Source organism: Carassius carassius, chromosome 19 (assembly GCF_963082965.1).
Source record: "Carassius carassius chromosome 19, fCarCar2.1, whole genome shotgun sequence".
Taxonomy (NCBI): domain Eukaryota; kingdom Metazoa; phylum Chordata; class Actinopteri; order Cypriniformes; family Cyprinidae; genus Carassius; species Carassius carassius.
In genome coordinates this window covers 7621992-7638916 of record NC_081773.1, presented here as the reverse complement: position 1 = coordinate 7638916, position 16925 = coordinate 7621992, and the positions used below count along the sequence as shown (strand labels likewise).

The window sequence follows — 16925 nt, the reverse complement described above, 5'->3', positions numbered from 1 at the left end:
AATTATTTTACAAATGTATTTATTTAAAAAAAAAAAAAAATCCATTTGCAAAAAAAAAAAAAAAGGTTATTTTACTTTTATATAGGCTAATAAAAGCATGGTAATTTTTTGTAAGGGAAAAACATGACTCATGTACAGTATTAGGATTTTTCTATAAACATTGTAGTATTGTAGAGTATTGTATTGTAAAGTATAGTTTTGTTCAATCTTGAGTATTAAAGTCATAAGAGAGATGGATAACAGGGCAAAATAAAGAGACTGAAGAGAAAAATGGAAGTGAAGGTGCAGTTCAGGAGAGAACTTTTAATTATTTTGCATGTCCCCAAATTAAAGATTTAAACCTTTTTTATGTCAGGTCCATACAAAAAATAGTTTTGTCCATGAATTTGTTTGTATGAGTTTGAATTTTCCAGTCTGAATTTTTTTTCCAGTCCGCCCCTCCTGTAAATTAATGGCAAAGACATGGTTTCATTTACTACACAGAGGCCTACTGAAGCTCGCAGTGTTTTCAACCTCTGCCACCTCAATATAGGAGTACACGAGCACATAAACATCATTTCTAGAACTGCTCTGTGTCACTTCATGTGCATTTTACTTATTTTGAGAAAACTATCATCATATACAGAGACAGCAGTTTCAAAAAAACACCAATGTTTCAGGAGTTTATTACACAGAATACGTCACATGCTTATTAGATAACTGTATTTGAGTTGATGTATATGCTTTTATTTATTATTCTTTTATTTTCACAAATTTAGAAAAGTAATCAAAAAGTACTCAAAAGTAATTAGTTACATTACTTTAATAAAGTAATTGAAAAAGTTACACTACTATTACATTTTAAACAGGGTAACTTGTAATCTGTAACCTATTACATTTCCAAAGTAACCTTCCCAACACTGGTGTTGTGTGTGTGTGTGTGTCTGTGTGTGCACGTTCATCAATTAAAGCAGTGCATTAACGTTGATTAAACGTTAAAAAAACTTTTTATCGTATAATAAAACATTTTGTATGTACCGTTTAAATACAGAATTATATCGGGGAATGGGGGGGGGGGCTGTGCACACTTGGCACAGTGGTTAACCATAAAAATAAAAAATGGCACGTCATGCCGAAAAGGTTGCTGATCCCTGCTCTAATGAGTTTTATAGATTTGATTTCAGGACAATCAGGAGCCCTGCTTTAAAAGGGTTTGAAAGGGTCTAAATAATTGCGTGGTAGATCTCAACAACACTTAAAACGCATATTAAAAACAGGGGTGCAAGAATAATGGCCATATAAAATGAAAAGTAAATATTAAAGCAATCATAGTTTAACTGTTTTAATTGTCCCAATACAATTATATAATGTATATTGACATTTTTAAGGATGTCCTCACTACCTTTCTGTGCCATGAACGTATCAGTTGCATTGCTGTCTATTGAGAGTCTGAAAGCTCTCGGATTTCATTAAAAATATCTTCATTTGTATTCTCAATGGAGGTCTTACGGGTTTGAAACGACATGAGGGTGAGTAATTAATAACAGAATTAAAATTTTTGGATGAACTATCCCTTTAAGTGCAAAATGAAAATAGTTTATTGCCACAACACTACAGTGTATCACTCTGTTATGTGTGGTGTGTCCACTTGTAAAACTTAAACCAGGGATTTAAATGTTTTTGTATTTAAACAAAAAAAAAACAACTGGCACAGTGTTGCCGTATTTATAGTAAACACTGTCGGCTCTCCATCATCAAGCCTGAGTAGCCATTCTCCCATCTGCAATATGATTTTAATCATCCATTACTTTTTATTATTTAATATGATCAATTAGCGTGCTTAATTGGTCCAAACGAACTGTTTGTAGCTGATGAGGGCTGTGATGGATGATGGGATTGTCAGCAAATTAAGGAAAGCTGTTTCTCTCAGGGACTTTCTCCCTACTCTCATTCACACCTCCTGGGTCTTTCCTGGTCTCAAACATATACACACACAGTATCTCCAAAAAAATGAGTCTGAATTGCCTGGTTGTTCCCATCAGGCTAAGCGCTTACTGATTCTGAGATTCTGCAGACATCGGTGGGAAACTACCAGCATTCACGTAAGCAGACAGAGCTTTAAATGAGACATGAGTCAAAGTGCTGCTCAAAGCTGGCTTGATTATGCATAAATCTGTCTAATCGGTCAGGACATGCTGACCGAACATATCAGGGAGTCTTGACACAGAAAGCCAGCCAGTCTTAACTCAGTGGGATCCCAGGAACCCCTGCATATGCTGAGGAAGGCCAGAGGGAAGGATCCCAGACCTGTTTATTTTTATCCTTTTGTCACCCGTCCCAAACCCCCACACTATTGGTACTGACCAGGCTGTGCAGTTCCATCTTACCCCAAGACTTAATTACCATTTTAATTAGCAGGGGCTTGAGAATTAATAATCCTTCATCATATGGCTTTGGGCATTAGAATTCATAATCCTTTTAGTCAGTTATGTATTCTGGGTCAGACAGTAGATCAGACCATTGTGAGTGTCTTCATTAACTATTTGTTTAGTCTGCATTTAATTGACTGGACAGACTCCTTGAAAGTTACATCACTTAGGTAGAATGTATTCCCAGTGTTTGTGTGTGACATGTCTGGGATGTTGCTCATCTGCTGTCTGGCAGAGCCGTGTCAAGTCATGTCATTTGTAAGCTATGAAACAATTATGAGCAGAGACACTGGGTTTCTTAATGTTACTTTTTTATTGCATGTGGCTATTCAGAATCAATACAGTTCTAAAGCAATGCTAATTACACTAAGTTTAAATTATCATTTCTAAGTAGCATCACAATGCAAAGAATATGAAATATATACAATGGAAGACACAGAAAAAATTAAATAAAATCGCTCAGGCTTTGACATATTCAAGCTTTCCATACTGAGAAACAGCATTCACAAAAGAACACTGCTGAAATTACTGTTAGGATTCAACAGAAAAAAGAACAATAAGGAAAAAAAGAAAAACACTTTTCCATTTAGAAGTTGGCAGAAAAAAGGTGTACAGCAAAAAACTTTAAGGTTTTAAATATATTAACACAGTATTTATACATTTGGTTCCTTTCTGTAAACTAATCTTTAAAAAAAATGTAAATATTGCATATGCCATTTGTGAATTTGTACCTATTTTTGCAATATCAAGTATTATTCACTGAATTTAATTTCTTTTATATCATAGCGTTATCAAATATCCTCGAAGTGGCATTTATCATACAGTGTACATACTTTTACAAACGTACTGAAGAATTAGAAAAGAAAAGCGCCAGGCCAGAGTTCAGCCTTTGGCAAGTACCTTCATTAGTGCTTTAGTTGTTTCGGGGGAATTCATTCAAACACATACCATATTTATATATCTATATACAAAAAGACATAAGTTATCATCTTTAACTTAAAAACATCAGTTGCAATCTCTTTATACACTATGTACAGCTTTCTAGGCAAACGTTTTCATATACTTAAGTTGTGTGTGTATGTTGTACTTTGTTTTCGCTTGCTTGCGTACGACTCTGCCTCTATTGGTGGATGTGTAGGCCATGCGTTTGGTCTCCTGCGGAGATCTCCACAATACTCTACATTCAAAAGTGTCTTGTGTTACAATCTAAGGAGTTTGTAAGTGCAAGACAAAGCATTGGTTCTGATGAGTCTATCCCTGTCTGACGGTAGGGAGCAGCATTAATGGTGTCAGGCCTTCTGAGACGTCCCTGAATCTATCACTCTCTCTTGAGCTGACGGGTACGGGTGTAAGGCGAAGGGAAGCCTGTGTGTTCAGAGCAGTGAGAGAGGGCAAGTCAGCAGAGGCTTCTGGGTTGTTAAAGACAGTGAGTTAAAGTGTGCTAGCATGCCTAGGCTTGAGGTGAGGAACTCCTCTCTCTGACCTGAGGCGCACGACATCATTCGTCTAGCGTACCGTAAGGGTTGTGTGTTAATCGCGTGTGGCTTTGTTACAAAACTGATAACTCCTCTGCTCTGGATGTCTGCTTTGCATATGTGCGGGGTGGTGGGCAGGCGGCCACCCGTCCGGTCCTTTACCAGCTCCGATAAATAGTATTATATTAAAATCCTTTAAATATCTGTGTAGAATGCAAAATAACATTAATAGATCTTTGAATGCAGCGCAAGACCTTCCTCGGCTGGAGCACAAGACATTCAGGTATCATGGCAAACAGTAATCTTTGATACTTTCGTGAGTGTATGCAGGTCCTCCAGAAAACACTGTTTGACAGTACAGTCAGTAAGGCTTTGGATTGGTGGGTTTTTTTCATTTTGTTAAGTTTTTTTTTTAAGAAAACATTCACTTGTAAAAATAAATTAATTTCTCAATATATATTCTTTTTGTAAGTCATGACCTGGCTCGTTCTGAGGTAGGTTTTTTTTTTCTTTTATGATTTCCAATTGTTGAGTGAATTTCTGAAATGCCACCACTGTGCAGTGTTGCGAACACACGCACGCATGTGCGGATCGGATGTCTCTCCTCGTGTTTGGTTCACAGGTTTTGGGGGGAGTTGAGGGACACCGGCCACTCCAAGTCCAGAGCTCGTAACAAAACCAGTGAAAAAGGTCCATAACACAAAAACTGAGGGAAGGGATTGTAGTGAGTAACAGATGGACACGAAGTCCCGCCTTTGTGTCTTTGAGTTATCGTCATGCCTCGTGCTGTGGTCAAGTGTCCGTGTTGCTGTGACGACAGCCATTCAAATGGATTCGGGAGGTCAAGGATCAGCAAAGAGCTGAAGAAGCAGCAGCAGCAACGTGGTCCATCTGTCCACATGAGCGCCTCCTCTTCTCCTCTCGATGGAGATGAAGGAGCTTTAATGAAGAGACTGGCTCTGTTTAGTCTGCAAGACATAAGAGAGAGAGAGAGAGAAAGAAGCACATTAATGCGATGTCTATAAATATAAATATCCAGACAGAGAAAGCACACAAACCAATAAAACACAATGTTCCTTGAGATCAACACGGTCATGCTGCTGTCACATACCACAACAGCCTTTTATGGGCATTCACTAATTCTTCTGCATTTTTCTGCAATACTATTATATTCCTCTGTGCCTTGTCTGGAAAATCTTTCCTTTTTCACAGAGCGGTGTGTGTTTTTCCATGACCATCCGTATGTGATTTATACATGAGGAATGAAGCAGACTAGTGGGGGGATAAAAGGTCACACGCTCCCCCTCTCTCATTCTCTCCTTTACCAAGTAAGGAATGTGCGCTGTTTTGCTACGAGCAACAGAAGTGGCAGGTGCTCAGAGACAGACGAGGGAAACACTCGCTGACATTTAGCACTATGCAGCTGACGGAAAGAGCACAAAAATACAACACATTCACTACCATGCCACACAGCTTTAAATGTTCAGCAACATCCATGTAAAATGTCATTTAATATTTCAATATTTGAATGTTGAATTTCTTGCTCTAAAGATGCAGTCCCAGGATGGGTCTTTATAGACACGATGTCATTTTAGAAAAGTTCATGAATAGATTTCTCCTGGTGAACTGTACATGAGACATTAGTGAGACCGAAACAAAAGTTTGTGCGTGCACATTACCAAAATGTTAAAATTATTAAAACATCTATACAATTCTTGCCAGTGTAAGAATCCATCTGTGTGAATGGTCTCATAAGAAAAAATAAAATGACTTGCATCGCCTACAAAAGTGTTATTTGACAGTTTGCTTCTCTCTTGCTGCTGTCTGGGTTCTGTTTACAAGACTAGACGGCTATCCTTGCCTCCCACCCGTTGTACTTATTTGTGAGGTTTCATTTGCAAGTAGGCCTCAAACCGGGCGGAAGTCTCTGCAAACACAAACCCCTCATGGGCCTGTACTCTAGCGCCGCCCCCCTCTGATCTCCTCCTCCTGCTTTTCATCCGCTTAGAACAAGAGGTGTTTTCATAGAGCAAGACTCTCTCACACACACTTAACAAACCCTTGATTCACGGCCATCGGCTATACAGCATGCCATAATCGCTCCCATTATCTGGACTGCCCGCACACATTCCGAACACTTCCGCATGTGAGCCCAATATCACAACATCCACTCCAACAGGGATGGAAGCAATTCCCATGACCGTCAGAATGGCTGTATTCGCTCACGTAGAGCTGGGTAAAGTCAGGGAGGAGTGGCCAGCGAGAGGTCAAGCGTTTCACGGTCGTAAAGAGCCTCATCTTTTCCTGCTCTTTGATACCTCCCTCTGTGTGGTATTACGAGGTATTACTCTTCCAGTTAAGTGCTGACAGAACTGTTTGCCCATGGCCAACTAGTGAGGACAGAAAAAAAGTGAGAGCGAGGAAGAGTAGGTGCTTCCCTGTTTTCCTTTACAGACTGGGAAAAACAGCAGAAAACAAGTTAACGCCGCTGCATCACCCTGATGGTAAAAAAAAATAAATAAAACCTGAACACCAATGATAACCTATTTCTACTAAAGTAAAAATGGCAAACAACACTTTTTTCCACCTTTTTTTAAATATTGGTTCCAGCCCTGTCTTCTGATTGGCCAATGCACTGAAAGCAACATCCCAAGTTTAAACTTCTACACCGAAAAGACTCCGTTATCCTATTAAGTAATCCAATTCATAAACAAATGATGCTTATTAACTGATTCTTTTTTAGTGAATCAAAAACTGATCAGATTTTGGTACTGTTGATTATTATCTTTATTCAATAAACTGCAACCAAACAGTTGGGTGTGTTTCCCAAAAGCATTATTAGCCAACTGTGGTCGCGAGTTCCATTGTTACCAACATGGTTCAATGATCCAATGTTTCCCAAAACCATAGTTCAACTTCAAACGAGCGTTTGCATAACATCGCAAACTTATGTGGCTGTACTACAGCTCTTGACCTGAGGTTAGAAATATAGTTTCGTGTAATAGTAAATTAATCATCAGGTGCTATGTTCAATACAGCAGCATCTTAAAGATCTCTAATCAGTTAAATAGCAGAAGATATTATTTCACCACATGCATGTGACGTCATTTACAATGGACCTGAACTAATGTGGTTCAAATGAAGAGATGTGACCTTGTTCAGGAAACAGTAGTGACTGTAGTTTGTTTCCACAATAATGCATCGGTACTATGGTGGTTAATTAGCAAGTTACATTGTTGTATGGGAAATGCACCCCTGCATAGGTTGGGTCCTATTCTTTATTTATTTATTTGTTAATTTATTGTGTTACATTATGTTATAAATTCAGAAGCTACACTTTAATATCTGGACTATTAGATACATTTTTTGGCCTAATGGAGGCTATAATGCATGTCCAGCTTCTAGTTGCCCATGAATGGATAATGACATTATATGACCTAACCTACTTTACTGTCACCAATGAGTGCTTCAGAGACAACGGCACTATATTGACTACAGAAACATCAGTGTAACCGCTAACATGACAGCGCAGTGGAAACCTTGATGTGAACTTGAGCTTGGCTGCTCGTATCCTTACTCTCAGAGTACCATGTCGGGTGGTCTGCTTTCGTCATGTGTATAAATAGACTCAAAACAGAAAAGAGATCTCTTTCCCTCTCTCGCTGATTCTCACATTCACACTGATGCTACGGGGCTGGAGTCATGTGAGTCTGTGTGTGTGTGTGTGTGTGGAGGTCAGAGAGGCAGCTTGAATTTCACACAGCTAATTAAGCAAGAGGAAGCTTGACAATTCCATGGATGTCCCATTCTGATCCGGAAAGGCAGAAAAAAAACGCACCAATGAACGAGAGGAAAGAAAGAGCCATGAGGTCATGGGACAAGCACTCAACAGAGATCCAGACAGATGAATGAGCAGTGGGAGGAACTGGATATATTTTATATGTCTTTTTCTTAAACTTTGATCCAGCTTTATTCAGTGTGTCCTACAGTAATCAACAGCACCACATAAAAAAAAAACAAAATATATATATATATATATATATATATATATATATATATTACTTGAGCTATGCTATATTATAGCCGAACAGTGTTATCTTAGCATACACTATTATAGTTTTTTCTTAATATTTAGTTTTTACGGTTATAATTTCATTTTTATTATTTTCTAAATACATTTATTTTTAGCTTTTCAGGTGTATTTTTTATTTCAGTTTTAGGCTTAGTAATTTTAGTACTTTAACTTACATTTATTTTTTCATTTGTTGACAATGCAACATTTCTAAACTTTGTCCAAGTTTTTTTTTTCCTATTAATAATTGTATTTTATCTTAAATTAACAATAACAATACAGAGTTAAATTGATGAACACATGACTTATCTGAGCTGGTTGTTTTAATAACTCAAAAAAACAAAAACAAAAAACAGATACAATTGCTTAACTGAATGACCCGATTTGTATTAAGTAATGACACTTTGTTTAATTAAAATTAATCAATCAAATTAAGCATCAATATCAGATCATTATTACAATTTAATAATAATAATAAAAATAAATAAATAAACACCAAAAACTGAATTCTGCAGGATATGCAGATCACTGCTTGATCTTACAGCTGAATGAGTATATAAAAATCAAATCAACAAATATAAAAGCTAAATGTAAATATGCTCAAATTCTATTTTCAGTAAGAGCAGATGGAAACCAGAAGTAGGAGGTCTTGTTGGACCCTCTGACCTCAAATTCCCTCCCCCATCTTTCTCCCTCTTGTTTTGTCTCTCAGAGTGATCTCTCAACTTATAAACATCTACATAGCTGAGTGCAACATATTGCTTCCTAAACACATTTATGACATTGAATCTTTCCTATGTCTGTGTGAGAAATCGACTCAGGTATTTAAAGCAGCTGTAATCCGGACCCCGCTGGTTCAAGTCAACAGCCTGTGAACCCGCTGCCCCCATACCCCAAAAGCTATCCATGCTCCACACACATTTGTCCCGCGACTCATTTTTTATTTATTTCACAAAGGTTAAATTTAGCCCCCTGTAGCCAGGCCGGGAACAGTCTGGCGTTCTCACACACATAAAACACACAACTGTTCTCACACACAAGGCATACAGTAGTGAGAAAAGCAGCTGAGTGACTGACCGTACTGTAAACATGTGCTAGTGTTACTAATTTATTTATCTACGCCAGTCTCATATATCATAGATGGGGGGTATCAGTTTTAACCCGTGGGGTTTCTGTTCATCTTCACTCAGCAGGATCTTCCAGTGTCGCTCCCATTAGGGATGTTCACACTGTCAGCAATTTGCAGTCATTCATTTTTAGTGAGAGTTAAAGGTAGCAAGTAACACTCAAAATAAAATTTAAGGCATTCACTCATTTAAATGTGTCTGTCTGTGTTACAACAAAGTATGTGGACTACTGTACGAGTTAAGAAACGATTTGTAAACACATCTATGACAGATTCTCAGCTCAATGCCAACCTGCAACAGTCTGGACATCAGCTATGGGAAGAGAGGCAGAGAGATGTCTGGGCAAAAGCTTATACTGTATGCGTGGTGTGATGATCTTCTTGTGTAAATGTCACAGTCTAATCTCATAACATTACAGCCAACTAAGCCAACACAAATCGCCAGCCATGAATAAGAAAGTGTGTGCATAAGGATGTGTGAGCTCAGCAGATCTCACAGTCATTCCCTTTTAAACAAATCCAAAAAGCAGTAGCAAAGATAATTCCCAAGGAGCCATTTAAATTCATTTGATGACTGTAAAGCATCACTATATATTCTGCTCCCCTGCCACACACACACTCAGATCAATTAGCTCAGCAGGGGAGAAAAGGAGTATTCATTCAGAATCAGGCCACATGCCATGCAATTATTCCCACACATGGCATGTGCTCTTAAAGAGCATCCTATGCAGATTTCAAATGATATTTTCCAGCCACATCCCATTAATTGCCACATGCTAAACACACACACACACACACACACACACACATATACAGATGTTAAGTGTATAGGACGTTAACAAAGTACTGTATGTTAAATTTTATATACTTTACATGCATATATGGAAATGGTGGAGGGTGCTGAATATACTGTGTGCTTTAAGTCAAGAACAGAGGTACAGAAAGTACATTTCTCTTTTCTACAGATACATTCCATCCCAAGAAAAACAGAAGGGGTACAAGATGAAGGTATCATTTGTGAGTAAACCTCATAAAACTTGAGAGATTCACATAATAAGTAAATTGTTTTAGTGGTGATTATTATGTATTGGGGTATTTTATTTTAAAATAAAATGACAGCAGTCCAACAGATATTACTGTCATAGCATGTTTTTTTTCCATATTGGAGGAGTATGTATTTGTCATAGGATATATATATATATAATAAAATAGGCCTAATTTTCTTTAAGATATTCTATTGATTGCGAGGTGAAACAACAATGAAATGGCAGGTTTCGTGAAAATCACCTGTGTGTGTGTGTGTGTGTGTGTGTGTTTGTGTGTGTGTCTGTGTGTGTGTGTGTGTGTGTGTGTGCGCATGTATGCTGTTTACTTGGTCACCAAATAAAGCTTCTCAACAATGTCTAATCTGTGGCAGCATGTAATCCGCCTTAAAAGTAGGGAGCAGTGAGAGCATTTAACAGAACATCTTGGATGAGTTTAACACTATAAAATCTGCTACAATAGCAGGTACTTACAGAGTCAACAACAACAAGACTGAGAGGTGAAGGAGGACATGAAGAGAGAGAAAGAACTGGGCTGCAGATTCAGAGTGATGATTGGTGCTCGACAAAGAAAGGAAAAATTACAAGAATCCCTCAAATATGAAAATAATGAGAGGAGAAGTTAAACCACAGAAATCCAGAATGATGTTGGACTAGGATTCAATGGAATAGGTGTGCGTTGTGATGGGGGATGGTCGTCTGAGTCTGTTCTCTAGAAATAAAAGCAGGAGAATTGATAGACACAATTTCTCTTTCACTGCTGCACTTTTCAATACAATCAAGTCTATCAAAGCAGAAAGGGGCGGGACTCTGTGTGTCTGCAACAAAAGAGAGATTTCACTTTTATTTCAAGCTTGTGCCAAATGTTTTCACTGACTATCTGACTGTATCTCCTGTATCTCTCTCTGAGCTGTTGTGTGGGGCAGCAGATGGTCGCTAATCATTAGTGTATTGTCAGGGCTCTGATGGGCCTGATAACCACTGTGCACTGCTTGGAATGGCAGGTGCACGACCCTGGCCCCCACCATCTGCTGGCCCAGCCCCTCACACACACTATTCTCAGGGGGGAGGCTTCTCTGGAAGTCCACTCACAGACACACTCAGCTCTCTGAGATGAGTTCTTGGGATGTCCTAATGGTACATTTTTAATAAAACGATGTTTACTCTCTCCTCTAGTGCTATCATTATGTAGGAAGAAATGGAAAGAATACAATCTAAGGAAAAGCTTCAATGCCCAAAGCGCTCTCAGTGCTTATCTCTATAGCCCTCTATATCCAAGGCCAGGTCAGAGGTAACCAATTTGACAAATTTTAACGTTCAATGACTCAGTGAATATGCAGATATAAAAAAAAAAAAAACACTGAAATAAATACGCCAGAGCGTGACAAAAACCAATCAGTCCTAGCAAAATGAAGCTTCGTCATACACCAGAGTCAAACATCCGGCACACTATGTAAATATGTAGTCGTGTTTGTCAAAGTATGCGTCTGCGTCCCATTCACAAACGTACTATTCAAATCAGTGTGTAAATGTGACGGGAGGAAGGAAGGAGTGGAATGTGGCATTACAGACGCTGGCGTAGAAAACAGAGTGCAGCCTATCCGTGCTCTCATCTCATGCTCAATGGATCCCGTACTGGTGCAAGTTCCTATCGGGAAGACTAGCAGGCCATTCTACACAAATACGAGCTCTGTTCTGTCTCTGTGGCTCATCTTTTGTTTTGGTGGAATGTTGTTGGTGGCCAATCACAGGGCAGGATGGCTGAGCTCTTGCGAGTGTGTGTCGATGTTTATGTGTGTGTTCTTTGTGGTCTCCTCCCACTGTTCTAGGGCTTCCGTGGCCCCTGGCTACGCATTTCTGCTCTGTCCACTTGTGGAGGTAAACCGAGAACTGCAGAAACACCTGCTCCACCAGCACAAATACTCTCACACACACCCTTGAGATCATAACTGAGCTTCTGATGTCGTCTATTTGTTTTGTGTGGTGTGTGCTTCTGCTTCTAGACTCTTTTGTGAAGTGTCATTCATCAGACAAGTCGCTCTGTTCTTCAAGTGCAATCTTTCACCTAGATATTTTGTCTCAGTAAAATGTAGAGTTCTCTTTTTAACACTTATACATAATGCAATCCCAGTTATATAAAAAGTCACGCTCAACAAGAACAACACCTCCTATCTTGCATCTCATTTCAATGCGCGAGTCTACATGAGTCTATATCTGTCTATCAGCCCACATGTTTGTCTCTGAGCTACACAAACAACTTTGTTTTTCAAGTTGTGCCGAAAAACAATAGGTGGGTCGTTCCTAAAAAGAAACCTGGCAGGTCAGAAAAACAAGCCAACGTTAACCTCACTGAACAACCTTTGCACACGTTCTGCATTCCAGCCCTGAAACCCTCTACCTGCAAACTGATAAACAACTGACTCACTTGTTTTTATCTGAGATACTGTTCACTCAAGTATGACACAATGACTAATTCTGATTCAGAGAACAAGTCTAGGTATGATGCAAATATTGGGAACGATTTCTCTTTGCTGGATTATTGAAATGCGGACATGAGCTTGCTCTCTTTCTCTTTTACATTTACATCCCCTTAACCTCACCGCATCCCAAAGAGTCATCACGCTATTGTCAGCAAAACGAACATTTCAACTAATAAGCAATCCAGTACAGAGGAATAAACCCTTTAACTATGCTGTTTTCATCCTAAACACTTTGCAGACACAGATGAAGCGATCAGTCTCTATGAATAAAAACTGCGCCACAGCTTTTAAAGAGGCTTCTCCATCATTCTGACACTCAAGTTGCTAAATTAGCTCTCTCACATAAGAGGGAAATCTGTCATGTGCCACCTTCATCTGGTGCACAGGTAATATGCTGTTGTTATTTTAGCAAAAATAAACGGTCATGTCATATTTTGGCAAATTAATACAGCTAAATAATAATTCTAAATAAACAATTCAGAACATAGTAATATGAAAGGAATGACTGTAAACATTAACTAATGAAGGTAGTGAGCTTGCACATCACCAGTTATAAATTCACAAAGCTTACCTTTTACTGTTGTTGCCGTCTCCTTGAACCCAAGGCTGGCATACGGACTGGCGTGTATTCCATTGATGCCCTCTTTACAGCAGCTGGCAGCTTTGAACCGGACAAGAGAATCACAGCTGGCAAGTCCTCCATCCATCAAGTTTAAGGCAATGTAGTTAAGTCCATTCTGAAAGCCAGCCGACGTCTCCCTGCACATGGGACTGTTATACTCTTCATCCGATCCTTCACTGCTCCTCACAGAAACAGACACGTTCTCCACAGAGGCCGAACCATGCCGCCTGGCGTCGTGTGCGAATGAGGGAAAAACTGGTGTTACGGTGGTGGTTGAGGAGAATGTCTCTGAACTGTGCCGCCTGCGCCCCTGGGGGTCAGCACGAATCACCTTGGCCCCCCGGTCAGGGTCCACCAAGGCCAGAGTGGTGCCATTTAGCAAAAAAGCCTCAATGGCAGGGACTTCCACAGCCTCTTCCACAGTCAGCCTCTGCATGCAGGAGGAAGGGCTGATGGTCTGCCCACCTTCTGAGAGCTGTGAGACAGGCTGCGGAGGGGAAGCGGGCACGCCGAACGTCATCTCTGTGTAATCGTCTTTAGCTTTGTCGACCGGGCCTACCGGTTCCACCTGTGCAGTGAGGTGGTACCTCTCATCTTCCTTTTCTTCCTCGGGGTGGGCGGGGCAGGATGTGAGTTCAGGAAGGGGCTCCAAACGATTAGATTGAGTAGAATTTCCAGATTTGGGCGACTGCGACCTCACATCAATGTTCATATAATCGGAGATGGGGGACATCCTGTGATCGGCGCAGGATCCGAGGGATGAGGCTGGGCTCTCGGAGGAAACAGTGGAGGGGGGAGTGCAACTTTCAGCAACATGTCCAAAGTCTATGTTTATGTACTCGCCAGGGCTTTTTGGCTCGGAGGGGAGGGGATGCTCATTCATGCTAGGTAATGTCCGGAACGTGTCCAGGGAGAGGCGGGTTGGCCGGTTGATCCTGTGCCGGAGGATGAGGCTGTCTGTGCGGCTTTGTCTTAGAGGAGATGGGGATGCTGTGTTTACGGACTCCTCTATTATCCTGTGACTTTGAGGATTCATGACAACATACTGATCATTGTCTGCATCCTTTAGCATCTGTTGGGGCTTATGACAGCGGGGCGAAGAGTTAAACGAGTGAAGCTGTCGGAAACAGGGAGACTGCTCCAAACCCACAGGGCTCAGGTAGTAGTCTGGTGGTGTGACTGAATCTGCAGGCGACATGTTGAGGTACTCACCGTTCGTCAGTTTCCCATCTGAGCTGTCTATAGAGAACTTAGAGCTGCACAGCATCCTCATGTAGCCACTGTCATCCAGAGAACAGCTGCTGGGGGAATTGGTTTTGTAACCATTAGCTATAGTGAGGGGGTGCGTCCTGGGGTTGATTATCTGCTTCGGAGCAGAAACGCACATCGGGCTCATAGGCATGTAGTTGTCAGCCTTCCCCCCTTGTGGTGCCACACCTGGCGTCATTGGCATGTAGCCATCATCGCCCAGATTACTGCTGGAACTTTTCAGTAATGATCCGATTTCAATGTCCCCGTAATCCTCGGGGTATGTGACTTTTGGGGATGCTGTCTGAGAGCTACGCCCCGAATGGCCTCCAGTTGTGTTAGTTGCTCTCATGAGCGTGTACTCGTCCAGTGAACCTGAGGAGACTTGTGATGGCACCCTCTTCTGGTAAGGCATGGTGAGAGAGTGTGTCCTCTTCCTGTAGGCATTTTCCAGATCTCCTCTGCTTTCCTCAACTGCTGCCCGGATGCTTTTCCGTCCACAGCTATTGGGCCTCTCCATGATCATGTATCCGTAAAGGTCGCTGGGGGGGGTGTCAGCGAGTGACTCAGGTGTGTAGCTTCGGTTCGCTGCTAAAAGGTGCCGCATATCACCCGGGCTGGAGCCGCACTCATCACAGGAGATGAAACCGGCGTCGCTGGGGGACCCCGGGATGGAAGCGGTGCAGCTGGAGGGGCGAGGGCCACCTTCTATGTTATTGCCACAGGACATGCTGACAGGGCTAGCAGCCGAGGGAGGGGAGTGAGACACAGGCATGCACATGGATTTACTGTGCTGCAGGGATGAAGCCTCAAATGTTCTGCATGAGCGAGCTGTCACTGTCTTGGAGCGGCTCAGGTGAGTCCTTTTCACACCTGGGCTGATGGGGCTGCCGTCGCCCTCGCTCGCCGTGCGAATCCTACAAGACGTCAGTTTCGTCACTGGAGACGTCGCTGCCATGCTGTCGGTGCGCGAGCGCCGCTGCAGCCCGGTTTGACTCGGCGGGAGGTTGTTAAAGTGCCGCCTGGTGGGCACTGAGATCGGGTTGCTACCTGAGGACTGGCTTTTGCTGCGCGGGCGGAACTCAGACATCTCTTTCATGGCTTTCATCGCCTCCAAAATAGTCTCGTGAATGTTTTGCGCCACCACTGAGTCGTCCGCCTGCATCCACAGCTCGCCGGGTCCGATCGACGCGGACCGGCCCACCTCGATGAAGAAGAAGCTGTCCGAGTGTCCGCATCGGCGGATGTTCATCAGCTGTAAAATCACCGACGCCGCCTCCATGTTGAGTTTTACAAAGCTGATCGTACGGCTGGATAAACACAGCCTGTGAACGCCAGTTAAGTTCCTGCTCTGCCCGAGTCCTTTAGATTTCAGATTGACCTGCCAAACCTCCTTGTAAGTGGCGGAGACGGGCGTTATCACGCCGTAGCTCGCCTCATCAAACCCGACGAGGGATGACGCCGAATTATTCGCGGAGCCGTCGCTCACTTTCCCCTCGTTCATTAAATCCGTTAAGACCGTGTACCAGTCCTCCTGTTCCTGCTCATTTTCGGCGGCCACGGCAAAATACTCGTCCTTGGTGTAAAGGGCGATCAGGTGTTTGTGTTTGGCATCGGCTCTCTTGTTGATGTTAAGGCACGAGTCCAAAGGTATAACCCGTTTAGCAGCCGACTTGTTTTTCCATTTCTTCTCGCTCTCGTAATACTCCAACCGGGCGCGACAGCCCTCGCTCGGCTCCCTCAGCACAAAAAACCGCTTGTGTCCGTGCTTCTGCTTCTTCAGATAGCCGCATTTCTTAACGTGGTTGTTGTTCTTCACGGTCATATTTGAAATCAGCTGTCCTCCCGTCGGCGGCGGACTCGCCATTCTCATATAAGCTGTGAAGAAAAACTCTCACTTTTCCTTAACTTGTGCTGTCAGTCCGTTTTAATCCTGTCAGACTCTCTTATGGACCCGGCTCGGAGTGCGCGTTCGCTGCGTGGAGCGGTTTAACAGTAAATAACACATATCGCTAAGTGACTGGAGTGAAGAGGAAAAACAACATGTGACGTCCTACACATCCCAGCTTTGGTTACAACAAAAAAAAAATAGCAAGAAAAAATACGCGCACACACACAGAAAGAGGCGGTGCAACCTTAGGGGGAAGGCGTACCTTTGAATGCGCCCCTACTAACAGCTCATTGGGCTCATTGGTGGAAATGTCTGATTGACAGAATAGTGAACCAATCACTTTCTACTCATATTCGTTGTTCCGCCCCCACTGGAGAGACTGAAGCTACGGGAGAATTGTCAGAGGATCTCAACCCACCGTGAGCGCTGCTCGGATAGCCGCTCTGTTTTACGGTTTTACATTTTACTCAAATACGGAATAAAATGACTGTGAATAGTCTATGGTTAAAATATTCTTGTGTCGTTTTAGGGAACAAGCTGGGGGTGGTTAAAACAACCAG

At 41.9% G+C, this 16925-nt stretch overlaps 1 protein-coding gene across 1 annotated transcript; it reads right to left on the bottom strand.

Annotated features, from left to right (window-relative positions):
* Positions 1–3181: 3181 nt before the first annotated feature.
* On the bottom strand, positions 3182–16581 carry LOC132094979 (insulin receptor substrate 2-like). Its single transcript, XM_059499685.1, has 2 exons — positions 13176–16581; positions 3182–4851 (listed from the first exon to the last, which is right to left on the bottom strand). The coding sequence occupies exons 1-2, from the start codon at positions 16345–16347 to the stop codon at positions 4847–4849; spliced, it is 3177 nt and encodes a 1058-aa protein (XP_059355668.1). The 5' UTR covers positions 16348–16581; the 3' UTR covers positions 3182–4846.
* Between the last annotated feature and the right edge of the window lie 344 nt (positions 16582–16925).

Excerpts from the sequence above, each read along its gene's own strand:
- LOC132094979 (XM_059499685.1), bottom strand. The coding sequence starts at position 16,347 with ATGAGAATGGCGAGTCCGCCGCCGACGGGAGGACAGCTGATTTCAAAT.